Source organism: Lipotes vexillifer, unplaced genomic scaffold (genome assembly GCF_000442215.2).
Source record: "Lipotes vexillifer unplaced genomic scaffold, Lipotes_vexillifer_v1.1 scaffold179, whole genome shotgun sequence".
Classification (NCBI taxonomy): domain Eukaryota; kingdom Metazoa; phylum Chordata; class Mammalia; order Artiodactyla; family Lipotidae; genus Lipotes; species Lipotes vexillifer.
The window spans coordinates 532,957-555,117 of NW_006796798.1; the positions used below are offsets into that span (position 1 = coordinate 532,957).

The following is a 22,161-nucleotide window of genomic DNA, read 5'->3' on the forward strand; positions in this document are numbered from 1 at the left end:
ATAATATTTGGACCTAGAGTTCTCAAGGAAGAAGTCCTGAGACCTGCAAGGAGGCCTGCCTCTCCTCCAGAGTTTGAGTTTCATCCTACAAGTGTGGAAAAAAGTGACAATTGGGTAGATGGATTCTCCAGTGAGGAGAGGAAAGAGAATTGATGGGGGAGAGGTCAGCGGTTACCATAACACCTGCAGCAACGTATTCCTGGATGGGAAGACTTAATATTACACAAACATCAATCCCTCACAAATTAATATACTGATGTAATGGATCTCAGTAAGAACATCACTGGATTCATTTTTATTGCCTTAGGATTTTTTTGATAGAAAAAAGGCTGGATAAAATAATTTTGATCGTCATAAAAGAATTGCCTAGGAACTTAAAACACAAAAAGAATACTTGCAAATCAAAAGAACCATGAAAGCGATGCCCTTTTCTTTTCTGGCCTATCAAAGTGAATACTGAATGTGGATTTCGAAAAGGGTACAGCTGATGGAGTGTAAATCACTGTAACATTTTAAGAAAGTAACCTAGATGCAATTAAAATTATACTTTTATGAAGGTACCCTATGTGAAATTATATGACTTCTGGGATTTACTTTAAAATATACGCAGGAAGACAAGAGATGTGAGGTGTAACTAAAACAAGACTGGCTATGAGTTACTAAGTGTTGAAACTGATTGATGGGTCCATGTAGATTCCTTATACAATTACCTGTAATATTTTTTTAGATGTTTTCAAAGAGTCCATAGTAGTAAGTTGAAAATAAAAATACATTCTACAAATATAGGATTTAAGTATAAACAAAATAATTGTAGCTTACAGGGACCATTAGATTCTAATTACTAGGTAACTTTATTCTAATTATTAGGTATTATACATTTTTTTTTCCTTGGAAATCACAGAGGAGGCAATCACATTGGAGACAGACATGCCATCCTCTCAGTAAGTACCAACACAAACTAATTTTTCCTCCAGTGTTGGAACAGACTGCTATTTGTTTGGCTGGACACCTAAGAAGTAATTGGGCTTCGGCTGGTGGCCATAAAAACCTACACCTACTTTAAAACATTAAAATCCCATTCCAACTCTGAGGTGCTTACACCAAAAAAAGCATAAGGAAACTGAGAATGACATTCACAGCAAAGACACCGCTCTTGTGTCCTAATGTAGTTTACTGAATGGGGTGGTAGGTGAATTATCCACCTATTCCCACTCATGCTGTTTCTTACTCTGTCAATTTTTCTTTACTTACTTTTTGCTACACAGATATATTTGTATTCCTGTAAGTTAAGTGTGTATGATGCAGCATCTGTGTATATACAGGAATGTTTACCAGGGCAGATTTGTTAAAGGAGGAGGAAAGGAATCAGATAGTATCTACATTAACAGAGGAATAATTGACTAAATTATGATCTGTTCTATACTTGGAATGTTCTATAGCTATTCACATGAACTAAATCAATATGTATTCTCCTGAAAAGATATTAAGAATATGTCAGTAAAAAATTTTTTAAGTAAAATGTCAAGTACAGCACATTTTTAAAGCCCTATGTGAAAGCCTACACATTTCGGGGGGGGGGGGGGAGAACGATAGAAAAATCTGAGAATATATACACCAGTTAGTACATGCTATCTCAGAAGGGTGTGTCTGAAGTGATGAAGGGCAGATTTAACTTTTGCTTTATATCTCTCTATATGGTTTATTACTTAACAGCATCAATAATTTTTAATTGTAAAAAGGAACTTCTTATAAATATCACTCACCTATTATTTCTGATAGAAAAATATTAAAGGTATAATTTCTTAGGGGAAAACAGGTTTTAAACTGATCAAAATTCATAAAGAAAAAAAAGGAAATCTTTGCTTTTTTTGATCTCCTGACAATTTCTCTGTAAATTAACTTCCTAAGTGAAGGACAGAGACTTCACTGAAGTCCATTATTGGGTCCCATTTTTGTCTGTCAGTTACTCCGGGTTACAATGGGAATCTCTGGGAGGATGGTTTCACTTCCCAGAATTTCTCCTTCAATAAAGGCAGAGATCAATACATAGAATTAATCAATTTTACCTACCACACCCAAGTCCAGTGAATCCTCTGACATATTTTTTAAAAGCCATTTTTGAATTTTTACACTGAATCGCCAAAGCCAAGACGTTTCAATATGATAAGAAGTATGGGTGAGAATGCAACAGGGTGTCTGCCAAGGTTTCCAGCCCCTTTGGCTAAGAGGCCAAGTCAGTCCGAGATCCCAAGTTCCAGGGTAACCCCGAAAGTTCAGCTGAAGAGGTAGCTGAGGAAATAGCTAGAACAGTGATCCACTCTAGACTGATTGCTTTTGTACACTTACTCTTTGGGATGGGAAATAGTAATTAGGGAGCTTCTCTGATTCCTAACCTAAAAAATCTACTACATGAGATGGATGGACCTAGAGTCTGTCATACAGAGTGAAGTAAGTCAGAAAGAGAAAAACAAATACTGTATGCTAACACATATATCTGGAATCTAAAAAAAAAAAAAAAGGTCATGAAGAACCTAGGGGCAAGACGGGAATAGAGACGCAGACATAGAGAATGGACTTGAGGACACGGGGAGGGGGAAGGGTAAGCTGGGACAAAGTGAGAGAGTGGCATGGACATATATACACTACCAAATGTAAAACAGATAGCTAGTGGGAAGCAGCTGCATGGCACAGGGAGATCAGCTCAGTGTTTTGTGACCACCTAGAGGGGTGGGATAGGGAGGGTGGGAGGGAGGGAGACGCAAGAGGGAAGAGATATGGGGATATATGTATAGGTATAACTGATTCACTTTGTTATAAAGCAGAAACTAACACACCATTGTAAAGCAATTATACTCCAATAAAGATGTTAAAAAAAATGTACTACATGTCCCTTAACTAATCAGATTCTCTTTTCCACCTGTTAGACTGAGAAAATGCTATTCTCCATGTCTGAAATACAAATTGTTATCAGCCTTCACAACCGGCATACAGCCTGGCTTAGAGAGCAGCCCACACAGAACACCCATTCAAAGTTTCCTGATCCACAGCTCTAGAACTATGTCAACCCAAATTATCACAAGCAACTCCACTGCAATGCATTCTTCAATGTTAAGAAGCTACCCCAATTGCCAATTTTTCTTAGAACAGTATTTAAAGGATATGTCAGGTATAGTTCTATATATGCCATATTGTTGCATTTAAAAGAGCCACTATCACCCTTTCTATTTCAGCCTCCTTGGACCCTGTGGAGGCCTTCTGGGGAACAGGACTTCTAACAGGACAAATATGTCTGGAAGGCTGTGGTCCAAGGCCATTTTTCCTGGATATAAGTGGGATCTATGGAACCAGAGGGAGCAAACAGCTCTCCTGAAAACTGAAGGTGTATATGCTCAAGATGAAACAATTCTATCTAGGCAGGAGATGTGCTTATGTGCGCAAAACAAAGAACAACACAGTAACTCCTGGTGGAAAACCTAACAAAACCAGAGTAATCTGGGAAAAGATAACTTATGCTTATGGAAACAGTGGCATCATGGTTCATTCTAAATTCCAAAGCAACCTCCTTGCTAAGGCCATTGGACAGAGAATCCGTGTGACACTATACCCTTCATGGATTTAAACTTAATGAAAAGTAAATATATAAAACTGTGGACTTGTTTTCTTAAAACAAAGAAAAAAAGAGCCACCATCATCTATTATTACATGGGCTATAAAATCATCTCAATCAATCTCAAAGTAGGAAACGTGGTAGTGCTATTTCTATGTTTTAATGATTCACCTGGATATGCGTCCACTGTGTTCCATGACCTGTAAATTCTCACAACTACCAGAGAATTGGTAAAAATGTAAGATACAACCCAAGCTCTAAAACTTCCAAAAATGTTTGCTTTTAAGGCAGGAGGCAAATAATAATAATAATAGTAAGCATATAGTAACTTGCCTTAATGTAAGCACTGTCCCACACAGCTCTTTTGCCTAAAGAACATTTGCTGATGGGTCAAAAATCCCTAGACCAAAGCTACATATCCATCTGAAACTAAAGTCAAGAAAATGGTCAAAAAACTTCAGACTCCCTTTTTCATTATTTGATTCATAGCTACCCAAAAATATAACAAATTTTCTCCATAAACACCTCAATTTGCCAATTCTTATACATTCCTTACAACCAAAAATACAAAACTCTCGAGATAATGAAAGCACTGAAATGAAATTGTTTGTAATCCAGCTACAAAAAGGGAAACTGTAATTGATTTAATTAATTTCTCACTATGAGTAAAGCTGTACACCAAATCAATCTTTTGTTTAAAAACATAAACTTGGCCAACTATCTTTCCTCCAGAATTAAAGGGCACACTGAAAAATACAAATTTGCTGACTAAGAAGCAAGAGTAACTTTATTCTGTTCTGGCAAGTGATTTGGAGACCCCTCCCTTACTGTATAGATGAAATGATCTCACTACTTAAGCCTCTACAGCTTTTTCAAAGTTAACTTGAACGAAACAGAAGAAACATTCTAAAAAGCTAAAAAGAGAAAGAACCAGGAACAGGTGATCTCACTACTAGAACTTCTACCCCTAAATCCTGCATTTCACCCTGCACCCTATTTCTAGATTGCTCTTCTCTAAATCATGATTTTATGCCATTTTCCCACATCAATGTCTTTCAGTGGCTTCCTAGGGTTGAATGAGTTCTAAGCTTCAGTCTGCTTTTCATATGGTCTTGTATAAAGCTCTATTATAGATAACTGAATTTACTTCTAATTACTCTGAGTCTATTTTTAAAATAAAATTAAAATATATTTGATGGCATATACAAAGTTCTGCACTTATATTAGATACAAATTATAAGATATAGGTATAGATAATTCAAATGCTAATTAATCCTTATAATAACTTTGAGGTATTATTAATCTTACTTTATTTATTATTTACTTTACTTACTTTATCAATCTACTTTTTCATTTGAAAAAGAGAAAAGCTAAACAACTCACCTATAATCACAAGGTCAGAGGTGTGATTCAGATGGTCATTTTACTCATAAGTCCGACGGCCTTCACCTTGACAAACTGGCCTCGCTCTTATTTCTACCTCCTTTTATCATTTGCTTGACTTCCTTTCCTTTCTAACGATCTGGACCATCAGCTCAAGTTTCATCTCTTCCAAGAAATTTTCCCAAAGTGGCAAAGCTTTGATCATGTCTCTCAATGTGGACATGTTCCCTGGGGTATATACTACATCGTGTGTGTGTGTGTGTGTGTGTGTGTGTGTGTGTGTGTGTGTGTGTGTGTGTGTGTGTGTGTGGGGGGGCCTGCATACTCCATCCCACCCCAGCCAGGCTATTTCATTGTCCCCTTTGCTCATGTTCCTTTGTGTGTGTGTGTGTGTGTGTGTGTGTGTGTGTGTGTGTGTGTGTGTGTGTGTGTGTGTGTGTGTGTGTGTGTGTGTGTGTGTGTTTGGGACGGAGGATATAATGCATTGTTATGTTCTGATGACATTATATCTCCATGATTAAATTTCCAGCTCCTTATATCCTACCACTTCTGTAACCTCTACAGTTGTTATTTTAATATTAAACATATAGGTGGTCATAAAAATTTGGGTACTGGTTCAAATGCTTCCTTGTATTATAATACGAAAGAAAGAGGCACTTACAGCCTAACCAGATTGGTGAGCCCTCGGAATATGTCTGCATTCAGACACCCTATTCGATTGTTTGTCAGATCCCTAGAGAGAAAGGAAAAAAAGTGTCTTCAATTAGTTCTCTTGGTTAATAAAGGTTTCATACATTCAATATTCAAGAATGGCACCCAGGTATCACACAAGTCCTATCTTTTAAGCATCTCTGAAATATTCACCTATCTCAAGTGCAGCACTGAGAGAAGAAATAATCCTTGCTTTCACTTACTTCTGGCACGTACAGGCTAAACACTGTTTAATTACAGTGCCCTTGATATTTCAAGCATTTACTCCTGTAAAATGACTCAAGATAAAACTGAAGTAGTAAAAATGAGACTCTATCTTACTGTCTGTGATGATCTACACAGCTAATCATGCTAGGTTAAGTTAGGGAACAGAGCCTGATCTCAGGCAACATCCAACGGACAATGGGTAAAAGGGCAAATTACCAAAATGCCGAAACTTTTTATTTCCTCAAGAACATCTGAAACTTCATGCTTTCTAATTTCATTCCTTAAATACTCAGAAGTTTTGACTGTAATGAAAAAAACAACTGAGTTAGCTTTTACTTTATAGATCTGTCATTTATGCTCCAAGTCAAATTACTTTATAACTATATCTAGGTAACAGCCCATTTTTTCCAGTCACTCTTAACTTCTTATAGTTCCTATCAAATGTTACTTTCTATCCATTTTTTTCTTCTCCTCAAACCATGAAACTTTTTTCCTTTTATCTGTGTGATAATTTTAGTAAGTATTTTGTTCTATCTTTCTACACTATTTTTCTTCACACCAAGCACAGTGAATACAATTTTACATTTCAATCAGATTACATTTTAATTGGGAGATAACTGACAATTTCTTCAAATGAGACAGCATGGCTTGCAACATTTTCCATCAGTGGATTTAGGATGAAAGCCCTAAAACAATTAATTTTTCTCAGTTGTTAGATTTGAAATTATTGATCATTCTGAATTTCAATAAAAGAACTAAAACTTTCTAAACCAAATTTTAAAAATATTTTTATCATATTTTCTTCAATGCCCATATTATTCTCTGTAATAAAAAAGCATATATTCTTTGAATTTCACTCTGAGTTACTCTTTAGAGACTTGTACCACCCATTTCTAAATTAAAACTGATTCTAAATTGTATACCTGGTAATGGGGAAAAAAATGTATTAGTCCGAGAGAAATTACAAAGACTTTGCATTTGAATCCGGTACCTACTCATTAACTTTTTCCTCTAGATATTTCAAAAGCTAGTTTAGGTAATCCTGGTTTCCAAAAATTTCATAGCACTGCCTTCCCTTTCTTATGGAAACTTTTGATTAAAAAAAAAAAATCTTAAGCAATGAAAGTCTTTATCTGCATTTGCTGTGCTCCAGCTCCTCAGAATATTAACGCTAAGTATTTTTAATCGTGTGGGACTTTTTAAAAATTCCGGCTGAGTTTCCTCTATTTCTGGGCTTTACTGTTTAAGAAAATTAGGCATCATCTTGTGAAATGTTGCTTAAACAAGCATTTCTGTGCTCTATTCATTATCTTGTCTCAATTCTGAGCTTTAAATGGTGTACCTACCACTGATTCTTTGGGAAACAATTTCATTACAGCTATACCCATTTAAAATGGAATTTAGGTATTGGTAATGGGTTTTAATTTGAACTGAGAATCAGCTTGAATTTGTTGATAAAGCAAAGGAGAAACTGAATGGGTCTAGGTTTTACCTACTTCTGGTAGTTTATTCTTCAGAAAGCCACTTAATCTTCCTGATCCAAATTATCTATAAAATAAAGGCAAAGGCATGGGACACTTACAAAAATACTTTACATGTGGCTGCCGAGTGAGATGCACAATGGAAATGAATGAATGACTGAAGGCCTCATGAGAAAAACTGCCTGTAATCTAGAAGCAACTAGCAGAATATCTTTGTATCTCACTGAGTTTACGTATAGGACTCTCTCAGCTTACAAGCTGTATACCATAAATTCAATTACAAGTTAGCTGTTTGGAATTAAGAATGAATTTTCTAGTGGGAAGAACATTATAAATGACAATTACCTTCCTAGGCAAGAACACAAGAGACTACTTAATGTGTAATGCAATGAAAAAATGCTAAGGCAACATCTGGGACAATAATAGTAATTAAGTGCTACTGAACAAGAATTATATTTATTTTGGATAGCAGTACTTGAAAAATTATTTACTGAAGGATAAAGAACTGGATGGAGAACCTAAGATATTCTATAGTATCCTTGAAACATCCTGATGAACCTGCTTTTTATTAACAGTCAAGTTTCATTCAATCTCTACCTTGACATGGAGATATTATCAGTATTAATCTCCCTATTACCAGAAAACAGAACACAGTGGAGTGGATCACAGAAGGAGAGAATGAGTGGACATGTCTGGCCATAGGATGCCACACTCCTCCCTCCTTTTGGAAAAACAAGTTGGAAGGAAAAATATTCTAGAAGTTCTCTAACTTCAGCATCAAAATCACTAGGAGGGACTGTGGAAACAAAGGTGGTTTAGCCTCAGCCCCAGAGTTTGATAGGGTAGGTCTAGCACCTACACTCCTGTTCCCCACATGAGGACTCACGTTCCATCCAAACATGATGCCAGTTTGCCCCAGTAAGAAACAAGAAAATGACTCATTGTTATACATCAAGCTCAGTTAGCTGCTGCCCCTCCACTCCCTAATGACTGTTTCTGGAGATGCACGTAGCCTACTGATGGCCGTGTTCCGTGCCCCTGCCTGTGTCAGTATGGCTGAGTCCTAACAGCTTCAAAGACTCTTAGCAGCTGAACTCCAGCTACTGCTCTATCTCTCCAGAAGTATATTCCAATTCCATATTCAGGTTCTTGGTTGGTATATAACGATTCCACTGAACTGCAAACCTTCCAAGCAGTTCCTGAGTTCCCTTTGTATATCTAGAGCCTGGCTCACTACTGGGCACACAGGATAGAATCAATGAATTTTTTTGTAACTGAAGTGATGCTGATCTCTGTCTTCCCACTTCGATTACATTGCTATACCTGGTTGATACATTACTTTTACTGAACTCTAAACCCAGCTTGATCCACTGCAACTCTGACGCCACAAATCTCATCACATCAACTCCACAATGAAAAAGTTCTGCCAGTCCCTACTGTCTAACAAATAGATTCGAAATTCTTCAACGTGGCAGGAGAGCATTAAAAGCCTAGTTCCCCCCTGACCAGCTTATCTCCCAACATTTTTTCCCCCTTTCTACTTGAAGCTCTGGCCAAAGGACATGTTCTTTCACACCTATGTCCACTCTGCTTAGGATGCTCGTTCTGTTATTCTTCAATATGTATTCACCCCTCAGGGGCAAGGTCAAATCTAACAGCTGGCCGCTCTCAAGGCAGGTCATTCCCCTCTAAGGCGGTCCCCCTCCTTTCCCTGGCAGATTACTATCATTATTATTTAGGATGTATTTGCATTATCTATTTGCCCCCAAGAGTCTGTGAGTTCTTCCAGAGAAGTCAGAGCATAAGTAAGTAGCCCACACTTAATAAATGCATTTAGAAGGAATAAAGGGTGGTGGGACAGTCCACATGGCTTAAGCACAGGGTGACCTCTCAAATATGAGCATGTTCACACAGCAACCGTGACATGAGCACAGTAAGGGGAGCAGAGGTGTTTAGCTTCAGAAATAATAAAAACTGGTCTTTAGGTTTTGAAATGATAATACATAGAAAAAATATATGGAAAAATGGCAAGATTTTAAATCATTAATAGAAAGGGGCCTCAATTTTTAGGGCATTTACAATAGATTGTTTAAATGTATTCATAACTTGAAAATCATCTACAGATTATGGCAGCTGGCAAAGCCAACCATCATGATTTCATTACCGTAAGAGGGATGCAACTATCTATCACAAAACAAATCAAATTACTGTAAAAATAAACTGCCTTCTAAGCTACTTACATTAAACACTCTGTTTCTCTATCTAGGACCTGGCTAGATGAACTTCTAAAAATTATTAAAAAGCCACGTTTTTATCGTGTTAAAGTTTAAAGTAGGTTAACAGTTACTTATAACAGTTCAAACTCATAAAGTCAGCAATTCACACTTACAATCGTTTTAGCGATGACAGTCCCCAAAAGGCACCTGGATCTATACTACTAATAAGATTGTTTCGGAGGTCCCTGTTAAAAATAAAATAAAAGTTATTTACATCTTGACACTGTAAGAAATATTTAGGCACACTGCACCTATCTGCTATACAGAAAACAACAATAACAATCATAATAATGGGAGGAAACTGAAGCCAAAAAGATTAAGCCAAAAACATCCCAGCAGCAGAACCAGAATTCAAAATCAAGAAATCTGGTTCTGAAGCCATTTGTTTCGGTCAATATAAGAATAAAGGTATGTGTCAAAAAGATATGTGTCCTAATATTATTCCAATTCAAAGTTATGACTAAACTACAATCTTACACATTATTTCTACAATCTCTTCCTTAGTATGCTACACTTTAGTTATCAAAATAAATCAGACTATATTTGTCACAAGCATAATTAAATTTTTTTAAACCATTTTCAAAAATATACACTCTAAAATTCATGTCATTTGCTTGTTCATATTTTTTCCTCCCCAAGCTTCTATGGCTAGGTTTTCTATAAAACAACATGTTAATTCACAAAATACAGCTCAAGGCAATGATCCACCAGCTCCCTATACAATGGCATCTGATAGCAGTCAAACTGACAGCAGTCCCCTGCTTATCCATGGGGGATACATTGCAAGACCCCCAGTGGATGCCTCAAACTGAAAACAGTACCAAATCCTACATATACTATGTTTTTTTCCCTATACATACCTATGGTAAAGTTTAATTTATAAATTAGGCACAGTAAGAGATCAACAATTAAATAGAACAATTATAACAATATACTGTAATAAAAGTTATATAAAACTGGTCTCTCTCTCAAAGTATCTTATTATATAAATGTATTGTCTTTTCCATCTTAACTAAGGGCTTAACACACACTGTGGCCATAACTTTTGCCAAGTGAGGTATGACGACAAAACTAGTACAAATTTTCTTCCTTTTTCAAAATTTCACGGAGAGAAGATTCATTCTTACCATGAATCTAATCAACCTCAGCATACAATTTTTTTCCTCTCCTTATTAAAGTCAAGAACTTTCACCTTCCACCTAAGGTGCTTCACTTAAAGGAAGCACCTTACAGCTTCTCTTTAGCACATCCAAACTGCCAGCATCAGTATTCTCACACTATTAAGTAAACCAAGGGTGACTTGAACACAAGCACTGTGAAACCTCAACAGTGGATCTGATACCCGGGACAGCTACTAAGTGACTCATGGGCAGGATATGCCGGACAAAGGGTTGATTCACATCCTGGGTGAGATGGCGCAAGATTTCATCACACTACTCGGAAGAGTGCGTAATTTAAAACGTAGGCATTGTTTATTTCTGGAATTTTCTGTTTAATATTCTCTGACTGTGGTTAACCATAGGTAAATGAAACCACGGACAGCAGAGCCTCGGATGGGGTGGGGTGTCTTCTGCATCCCCATTCTTCACCAGTGCTCGGCTCTTCCATGCCAGCACACTACCACTGGGGGCACCAGTGAGCGTTACAGCCAGATCCCTCCTCCAGGGTGGATGTGGACCACCTGCTAAGGCACTGCTGTCCTCTGGGTGCCTGGGCTCCGCTGAGACTCCCCTGTTGCCCCACACAAGTGTCCAGCTAACCTCTGTAGAGAGCTGACCATCAAACACAGGAGTGCTGAGAAGCAGAACAGTAGCCCACTTCCCACATGCCCGCCAGTGGCTGGCCCACAGTTCAACTCTGCTAGACACCCAAGGTAGGTCCATTCATCACGACTCACTCATAACCTTGCCCAGTGGAGGCCTGAGTGGCCTCTGGTCATCTCTCAGAATGCCTCAGGTCAGACTGTGAACAGAAACTCTCCAATTTCTCTTATTCTGGGAGTCTTCCCGGAACAATGGCAACACTGCCTCCTCCGTGTGTGAGCTTCTGACGCCAATCCTCGCAATTATCCATCGTCTTCATAATTATTCAGCTTAGGGATACACATGGGTTGGTGAAACAATACAGAAATGCAGAGCAGTGTTGTGTGAAAGGAGAGAAGGTTAGCACTCCCCTTGACAAGGATGGAAGAGGCCTTCGGGCCTGACAACATGCATATGGTTAAGGCATTGCCACCTACTTCGCGGCCTCTAACCACTGTTTTTGTCATACAGAGTGAAGTAAGTCAGAAAGAGAAAAACAAATACCATATGCTAACACACATATACGGAATCTTAAAAAAAAAAAAAGGTTCTGAAGAACCTAGGGGCAGGACAGGAATAAAGACGCAGACATAGAGAATGGACTTGAGGACACGGGGAGCGGGAAGGGTAAGCTGGGACGAAGTGAGAGAGTGGCATGGACATATATACACTACCAAATGTAAAACAGATAGCTAGTGGGAAGCAGCCGCATAGCACAGGGAGATCAGCTCGGTGCTTTGTGACCACCTAGAGGGGTGGGATATGGAGGGTAGGAGGGAGACGCAAGAGGGAAAAGATATGGGGGCATATGTATCATGGACATAATACACTACCAAATGTAAAACAGATAGCTAGTGGGAAGCAGCCGCATAGCACAGGGAGATCAGCTCGGTGCTTTGTGACCACCTAGAGGGGTGGGATATGGAGGGTAGGAGGGAGACGCAAGAGGGAAAAGATATGGGGGCATATGTATATGTATAGCTGATTCATTTTGTTATAAAGCAGAAACTAACGCCATTGTAAAGCAATTATACCCCAATACAGATGTTAAAAAAAAAAGAAGAAATGCAGAGCAAAGCGCAATGCAAACCCAGGGTGGCAGGTACCTCCCGGGTTCTTTAGTCCCTCACTTAAGTTGAGAATTAAAAGGCCTTTCTGAAAGTAGATCCTGGACCACTGGTGCCACCTGTTATCACAACACTGAGGTGATGTGTCTCAGGATCTTTTATAATTATTGCCCCATCATGGCCATTCTAGCCTGTGAGAAGCAGCCTAAATTCTCAATAGAAAATCCTCAGTTTACTGTCTCAAGCATCCAACTTGTCTATTTGTGCTTAACAAAAGGACACTGAGGAAGGCTTACTGCAGTGAGCACAGATCCACATGTTTCCTCCCAATAATGAGGGAGGCACATTCAATTTTACTGACACCAGCTAATGAAAACTAACCATTGTATGGCCTGCTTCATAACTTGCTATTTTTTTCTAATGGCTCATTCTAACTACATCTAACTAATACAGACAAGCTACAGAGTTAGGGTTGGTTCCTGGACAGGTTTCCTGGCAATTTCACAAAAGCATCCTGAGGAAACTGGCCCTCTGCCCCTCACAGTGCTGGTAAGTCACTGCTGTAAACCCAGCACTCTCAATGTGCCATCAACCGTGGCTTCCAGCACTATCCATGCTGTTTCATACAGGGTGATAGAGGCTGACCAGAAATTCTCGAGAATTCTCCTCTGGAAGCACAACCACAACCACTGAATCCTGTGCACGTAAACGTCATGCCCACCAGCAAACCCTGTCCTGCCTTTTCCGTGTCTCACTCCCACCCTAACACTTCATTCTTCCCTAGCTGGACGTAGAATTGCAATCACACTCCCGATCCTCCAAATCAGAGCCAGGTTCTTCTAAATAAAACTGAACCCTCGGGTACCTTGAAATTCTTTAAATAAAGGAAATGACGATTAAACATAGTATAAAATCTATGCTCTGATTATCATTACTAAATTAGTATTTCATTGATCCAAACTCAGATTTTATGTTCCACAAAGGTGGGGCCTTTGGAAGGTGAACAGGTCATGAGAGCAGAGACTTCATGAATGAGGTTAACGCCTTTGTAAAAGAGACCCAGAGAGCTCCCACATCCCCTTCCGCCAGGTGAGTGAGGCTGCAGTAAAAAGACAGCCAACTAGGAAGTGGGCCCTCACCAGACACCGAATCTGCTGGTGCCTTGGACTTCCTAGCCTCCAGAACTGTGAGAAATAAATTTTTGTTGTTGATAAGCCACCCAGCTTATGGTATCTTATTACAGCAGCCAGAATGAGCTTAGACAGATGATAAGTGGATGAAAAAGTAAACCATGGCTGAGAAACAGAATTACATTACCTGACCCTAATGATAAAAATCTTTTTAATAAATAAGAGTTAGCCACAGAATTATTAGGATATTCATAGTCAGACAGTGTAGAGACTGCTGCATCTCATTCATAACCACTTACAGTTCTCAATAAAGGTAGAGGGTCATGATGCAACTGACCTTCAAATAATTCAGAAAATGTGTATATGTAGGCATATTCCAATATAAAGGGAAAAAATAATGGCATGTTGTTACTAATTACTGGGTAAGTAAATTGGTGATATGGGAGATTTCTATGGGAGATTATTCTTTCAATTTTTCTGTATGTTAAAAATTTTAATTAAAAAGTTGGGAACAAAAATAATTTTTAAGTCCCAGGAATTACAACTAATCATCAGGCCCAACTTATTAGTTTCCATCTCCCCTCCCCTACCAACCCCAATCCTATACCTCAGAGAGATAAGATGATTTTAGGAGAAAATTCAATCAATATGTTTTTGACCTATATTACACAAGCAAAAAAGTGCTGCAAAAAGATATAATGTCAGTTCCATTTTTTAAAAACATTTATTTCCCTTTTCAGATTTTAAACAGTATCTACAACAGGAAGTGATTTAGATAAAGCAGTACATAAATTTGTGGTCAGTGATGTACTCCATGTGTTTCTACAAAATACCTCTCATGAATAACCGAGGACTATAATATGATTTAAACATAAACTTTTTCTTCAATAATAAAGAATCCTTGACATATTATATAATATTTAATAATAGCCATATTAATCAGGTATTGCCAAAAGATATTTATAGTCAGATTCTTTAACATCTCCCACTACCCTTCACCAACCCACAGCTTTCCTAATGAACACGAGTCTAACTTTAGGATCTATGGCTAAATCTGAATATGCTGCATCATTAAAATATAAAAGAAAAGGTGCACAAGAATTGCTTAAACAAAATTAAAGGAATATCTTAACTGTTGTTAAAAGAGCTAAGTCCTTTAGGAAAGAATGCAAGGTGTATCAGATAAGATGCTTTGTAGCTGCAAGTATCAGAAACCTTTACTTCAAAAGGCTTTAACAATAAAACAATAATTCTCACGGGGCTCCCCTGGTGGCGCAGTGGTTGAGAGTCCACCTGCCGATGCAGGGGACACGGGTTCATGTCCTGGTCCTGGAGGATCCCACATGCCGCGGAGCGGCTGGGCCCGTGAGCCATGGCCGCTGAGCCTGAGCATCCGGAGCCTGTGCTCCGCAACAGGAGAGGCCACAACAGTGAGAGGCCCACGTACCGCCTCATAACTTGCTATTTTTTTCTAATGGCTCATTCTAACTACATCTAACTAATACAGACAAGCTACAGAGTTAGGGTTGGTTCCTGGACAGGTTTCCTGGCAATTTCACAAAAGCATCCTGAGGAAACTGGCCCTCTGCCCCTCACAGTGCTGGTAAGTCACTGCTGTAAACCCAGCACTCTCAATGTGCCATCAACCGTGGCTTCCAGCACTATCCATGCTGTTTCATACAGGGTGATAGAGGCTGACCAGAAATTCTCGAGAATTCTCCTCTGGAAGCACAACCACAACCACTGAATCCTGTGCACGTAAACGTCATGCCCACCAGCAAACCCTGTCCTGCCTTTTCCGTGTCTCACTCCCACCCTAACACTTCATTCTTCCCTAGCTGGACGTAGAATTGCAATCACACTCCCGATCCTCCAAATCAGAGCCAGGTTCTTCTAAATAAAACTGAACCCTCGGGTACCTTGAAATTCTTTAAATAAAGGAAATGACGATTAAACATAGTATAAAATCTATGCTCTGATTATCATTACTAAATTAGTATTTCATTGATCCAAACTCAGATTTTATGTTCCACAAAGGTGGGGCCTTTGGAAGGTGAACAGGTCATGAGAGCAGAGACTTCATGAATGAGGTTAACGCCTTTGTAAAAGAGACCCAGAGAGCTCCCACATCCCCTTCCGCCAGGTGAGTGAGGCTGCAGTAAAAAGACAGCCAACTAGGAAGTGGGCCCTCACCAGACACCGAATCTGCTGGTGCCTTGGACTTCCTAGCCTCCAGAACTGTGAGAAATAAATTTTTGTTGTTGATAAGCCACCCAGCTTATGGTATCTTATTACAGCAGCCAGAATGAGCTTAGACAGATGATAAGTGGATGAAAAAGTAAACCATGGCTGAGAAACAGAATTACATTACCTGACCCTAATGATAAAAATCTTTTTAATAAATAAGAGTTAGCCACAGAATTATTAGGATATTCATAGTCAGACAGTGTAGAGACTGCTGCATCTCATTCATAACCACTTACAGTTCTCAATAAAGGTAGAGGGTCATGATGCAACTGACCTTCAAATAATTCAGAAAATGTGTATATGTAGGCATATTCCAATATAAAGGGAAAAAATAATGGCATGTTGTTACTAATTACTGGGTAAGTAAATTGGTGATATGGGAGATTTCTATGGGAGATTATTCTTTCAATTTTTCTGTATGTTAAAAATTTTAATTAAAAAGTTGGGAACAAAAATAATTTTTAAGTCCCAGGAATTACAACTAATCATCAGGCCCAACTTATTAGTTTCCATCTCCCCTCCCCTACCAACCCCAATCCTATACCTCAGAGAGATAAGATGATTTTAGGAGAAAATTCAATCAATATGTTTTTGACCTATATTACACAAGCAAAAAAGTGCTGCAAAAAGATATAATGTCAGTTCCATTTTTTAAAAACATTTATTTCCCTTTTCAGATTTTAAACAGTATCTACAACAGGAAGTGATTTAGATAAAGCAGTACATAAATTTGTGGTCAGTGATGTACTCCATGTGTTTCTACAAAATACCTCTCATGAATAACCGAGGACTATAATATGATTTAAACATAAACTTTTTCTTCAATAATAAAGAATCCTTGACATATTATATAATATTTAATAATAGCCATATTAATCAGGTATTGCCAAAAGATATTTATAGTCAGATTCTTTAACATCTCCCACTACCCTTCACCAACCCACAGCTTTCCTAATGAACACGAGTCTAACTTTAGGATCTATGGCTAAATCTGAATATGCTGCATCATTAAAATATAAAAGAAAAGGTGCACAAGAATTGCTTAAACAAAATTAAAGGAATATCTTAACTGTTGTTAAAAGAGCTAAGTCCTTTAGGAAAGAATGCAAGGTGTATCAGATAAGATGCTTTGTAGCTGCAAGTATCAGAAACCTTTACTTCAAAAGGCTTTAACAATAAAACAATAATTCTCACGGGGCTCCCCTGGTGGCGCAGTGGTTGAGAGTCCACCTGCCGATGCAGGGGACACGGGTTCATGTCCTGGTCCTGGAGGATCCCACATGCCGCGGAGCGGCTGGGCCCGTGAGCCATGGCCGCTGAGCCTGAGCATCCGGAGCCTGTGCTCCGCAACAGGAGAGGCCACAACAGTGAGAGGCCCACGTACCGCCAAAAGAATAATAAAATAATTCTCAGGCATTACAAGAAATCAACAAGTACAGCAGCTTAAATGGGTGGTTCCATCCATCTCTCAGATCTACCCTTCTCAGAATGTCAAGTTTGCCTCCAGGCTGACCCTTAATCAGGGTGTGACATCCAGGTCCAGAAATCACCTCCAAGCACAAAGTCATGAAAAAGAATGGACACTCTCCTTGTATCTTCTTAGGAGCCAAGAAATCTTCCTCCAAGCCTCACAGCTAACTACTCTTCATCTCTTATTGGCAATGCCTCTATCAACCCCTAGAGAAAGAGATGCTGTGGTGACCTAGAGCCATCATTTGGTGTGGAATGAAGGTTGGAGTGTCAAACACATTGGCCACTAAGCAATTCTAGAGTCAGGAATTAAGAGTATACAGGGGAGGTGTGTCACTAAATACTGGCAAATATATAACACAAGCCAAGAATGACAATAAAAAATGAAGAGGGAGGTGGGAGAGAGGAAGGATAAATGGGTGGATGGATGAATTGATGGACAAGGTTAGAGACTGTAAACCACGTTTGGTTCCCTTGAGCAATGCCTAAGACACAGTAAGTCTCAAAGGCTCTTTGTTCAATAAAGGATCCTCACCTTATTTATCTGATCAGCAACAACTGAGGCTTGACCCACACCCACCTCTCACTCCTCACACACTATACTTTCTCTGAGGCAATCTCATCACTACCTTGTCTCTAGACTCAAATTTGTATCTCTAGCCCAAACTTACCACTCCTGTGAGTTCCCTATCACATACACAGCTATCTAACTCAACATCTACAACTGGACATCTCACAACCACCTCAAAAATCAGCATAGCCCAAGTTCAATACCATATTAGAAACCCTAATCTGTGCTTTATCGAGCCCCCCAAGTGATTCTGATGCACATCAAGTTGGATAACCACCAATCCAGGCTAGGGCACTGGTCTCTAAACAGAGATTATGGGCTTTAAATTATCTTAGATTTAACACAGCTCCCTACTCCTCCCTTATCCTCACCCCTCATTCCAGCAGTCAGAGCATCTTCTGCTCACCGTGGCTCAGAGTAAAAGCCAAGGTCCTTATAATGACTTACAGGGCCCTCTACAATCTACCCCTCACCCCTCATACCACTCTGGCCTCACTTGGCTCTCCTTGCTGTTCCTCAAACAAAAGCAGCATGCTTCACAGCACAGCCTTTGCACCTACTATCCCTCTGCCTGTAACGTTCTTTCCCCAGGTGACTCAAGGCTCAATCATTTGTGCTAAGCCTCTGCACTATCACCATGCAAAACTCACATACACACACAGTGCTGACACACCCAAACTCCACTCCATGTTTTCTTTACTCATAGTACGGTCATCACTCAGTTCCAGGACCCCCACAAATACCAAAACACAGATCCTCATGTCCTTTGTATAAAACGGCATAGTACAGTGGGTCCTCCATACCCATGGAAGGTGGAACCCTGGGTGGGTGGGGGGGGGCGGGCAACTGTACTTATGCTATAAAGCTGCTTGCTATGTTTACTATTCTGTTTCTCCCCACTGCAGCAGAAGCTCCATGAAGACAGGACCTTTGCTGTGTTCACTAATGAATCGCAAGCCTAGGACAGTGTGGGCGATTATTAAATATCTGTTGAGGGCTTCCCCGGTGGTGCAATGGTTGAGAGTCCGCCTGCTGATGCAGGAGACACAGGTTTGTGCCCCAGTCTGGGAAGATCCCACATGCCGCGGAGCGGCTGGGCCCGTGAGCCATGGCCGCTGAGCCTGCGCATCCGGAGCCTGTGCTCAGCAATGGGAGAGGCCACAACAGTGAGAGGCCCGCGTACCACAAAAGAAAAATAATTATAAAAATAAATAAATATCTGTTGAACAATTTTAAATTAGCTACTCAGGAAAGACTTAATAATGGTTGAGGTAATATTTGTACCAAGCATTGATATTTGGCCAGTTACCTTTTTAATTAACATGATATAATAAATCTACATCAGTTATCCACTGAACACACTTTTAAAAAATGCAAATTAATCCTTAAAAAAGGCAGACCATAACCTAGTTTCTAAGATGTCATAAAGATTTAGGTATTATGTCCTAAAAATAAAAACCTCAAACCCTAAATTAAACAAAAACTCAATCCAAATATTCCTACTTAAAAAGAAAAAAAAAGCACACACACACACTCTGCTACTTTCTTATAAGGGACAAAAACAAATATTGGGTTGGCCCAAAGGTTTGTTCAGTTTTTTCCATAAGATGGCTCCAGTAGCGCTTAGTTGTCTTTAACTTCATTCGAAACAATCTGTTAGATTGTATTGTGACAGCTGTCATATCAGCATGCATTTAAAAAAAAACACTTATTGGGCTTCCCTGGTGGCGCAGTGGTTGAGAGTCCGCCTGCCGATGCAGGGGACATGGGTTCGTGCTCCGGTCCGGGAAGATCCCACATGCCGCGGAGAGGCTGGGCCCGTGAGCCATGGCCGCTGAGCCTGCACGTCTGGAGCCTGTGCTCTGCAACGGGAGAGGCCACAACAGTAAGAGGCCCACATACCGAAAAAAAAAAAAAAAACTTATCAAAATTGGTGAATTTTTGTGTAGCCATTTTAATATTTAAGATGGAAGAGAAAAAGCAACATTTTCGGCATACTGTTTTATTGTTTCAAGAAAGGTAAAAACGCAACTGAAACACAAAAAAAGATTTGTGCAGTGTATGGAGATGGTGCTGTGACTGATTAAACATGTCAAAAGTGGTTTGCAAAGTTTTGTGCTGTAGATTTCTCTCTGGACGATGCTCCATGGTCAGGTAGACCAGTTGAAGTTGACAGCGATCAAACTGAGACGTTAATTGAGAACAATCAACGTTATACCACGCAGGAGATAGCTGACATACTCAAAATATCCAAATCATGTGTTGAAAATCATTTGCACCAGCCTGGTTATGTTAATCGATTTGATGTTTGGGTTCCACATAAGTTAAGCGAAAAAGACCTTCTTGAGCGTATTTCCACATGCGATTCTCTACGTAAATGTAATGAAAACGTTCCATTTTTAAAACAAATGGTGACGGGCGATGAAAAGTGGATACTGTACAATAATGTGGAACGGAAGAGGTTGTGGGGCAAGCGAAATGAACCACCACCAACCACACCAAAGGCCGGTCTTCATCCAAAGAAGGTGATGTTGTGTATATGGTGGTACTGGAAGGGAGTCCTCTATGATGAGCTCCTTCCAGAAAACCAAACAATTAATTCCAACAAGTACTGCTCCCAATTAGGCCAACTGAAAGTAGCACTCGACGAAAAGCATCCGGAATTAGTCAACAGAAAACGCATAATCTTCCATGAGGATAACACAAGGCCGCATGTTTCTTTGATGACCAGGCAAAAACTGTTACAGCTTGGCTGGGAAGTTCTGATTCATCCGCCATATTCACCAGATATTGCATCTTTGGATTTCCATTTATTTTGGTCTTTACAAAATTCTCTTAATGGAAAAAATTCCAATTCCCTGGAAGACTGTAAAAGGGACCTTGAACAGTTCTTTCCTCAAAAAGATAAAAAGTTTTGGGAAGATGGAATTATGAAGTTGCCTGAAAAATGGCAGAAAGTAGTGGAACAAAACAGTGAATACATTGTTCAATAAAGTTCTTGGTGAAAATGAAAAATGTGTCTTTTAGTTTTACTTTAAAACCGAAGGAACTTTTTGGCCAACCCAATATGAATGATGGAAAACAAGCAAGCTCCCAAATGAAAACCAAACATTTAAAAGAACAAAGTGGTAAGCCTAAAGAAAAAGGATCCATTCTAGATGGAGTCTGTAGGAGTGTTTCCACCTGCACCTGTTTTACTTTGTGGAACATTTAATACATCCAAAAAAAAGAAAAAAGAGAGAAAATTAATCCTCTTAAGAAGTCCATTCTTCATCCCAAAAGAACTGCCAGGAGAGCTTGCCTTGCAGGTTTACTCGATCTCTGGGGCTTATCTGCTAGCTAGCTCAACCCAGCCAGCCCTGTTATTCTACCCTATGTGCCCTACCCCACACTACTAAGCCTATTCCTTATTCTGCATGGCTTGGCTACAGTAATTTTAAGGCCAGAGCTTTAAAGTTTTGGCCCTAGTCTGAATAATTTCTTGACCTATCACTTGCTTTTTACACCACATCCCTTTCTGCCATATTTTTAAGTTGTTTGATTTGTTTGTTCTCATTTCCAGGGGTCTCTAACTAGCCAAAGCAGGCTGCAAACATTTGGCTGGCTATGTCTCTCAGGCAGAATTCTCCCAGGCAGGGTGTCAGTGCAGTGGCTTTATTCGGGAAGGGACCTCAGAACACACTAACAGGAAAGTGGGGAATTGAGCCCAGAAAGAGAAGAGAACCAATAAAGGGGGCATTGTTGAGGCGATCTCTGCTGTGCTCAACTGATACTCAGCCCCCTGGGCACCTGTGGAAGGCAGCAGGGTCGTTCCTCTTGGGGTGGTTACCCACCATCTGCTTTCAGTCACTGTTTGAGGGTTGCTGAGGCAGGGGTGGGAGAGTGGGGCAGCTTTCATTCCAGCAATGGAGCAAAGAAAGCTCTCAGGTTTTGCATTTGGAAGACTTAGGGAGAGACACTGAAGGGCGAGTGTTGAAGGAATAAAGTCCGCTACAGTGTTTTCAGGTGATTTTGAAAATTTTGAAAATGATGTCATTATACAAACATGAAGTCATTTATTTGGCTAGCTATGTCTTAAGTTGGGTTCCCCCAAAGCAGCTCAGGACACTTCTAAAGCACCTCCTATAGAAAGATCTCTCTCCCTCCCTCTCCCTCTCCCTCCTTCTCTCTCTCTCTCTCTCTCTCTCTCTCTCTCTCTCTCTCTCTCTC

General features: G+C 39.6%; 1 protein-coding gene and 1 pseudogene across 1 annotated transcript in view; one reads left to right on the top strand and one right to left on the bottom strand.

Annotated features, from left to right (window-relative positions):
* ADGRA3 (adhesion G protein-coupled receptor A3) overlaps positions 1 to 22,161 on the bottom strand; it is a 122,997-nt gene that overhangs the window by 64,083 nt on the left and 36,753 nt on the right. The window contains exons 3-4 of the mRNA XM_007468999.1: positions 9,779 to 9,850; positions 5,652 to 5,723 (exon numbers count right to left, since the gene is read on the bottom strand). Of these exons, the coding sequence (XP_007469061.1) occupies positions 5,652 to 5,723; positions 9,779 to 9,850 (144 nt within the window). The remainder of the gene's footprint in view (positions 1 to 5,651; positions 5,724 to 9,778; positions 9,851 to 22,161) is intronic.
* On the top strand, positions 3,286 to 3,619 carry LOC103080094 (60S ribosomal protein L35a pseudogene; annotated as a pseudogene).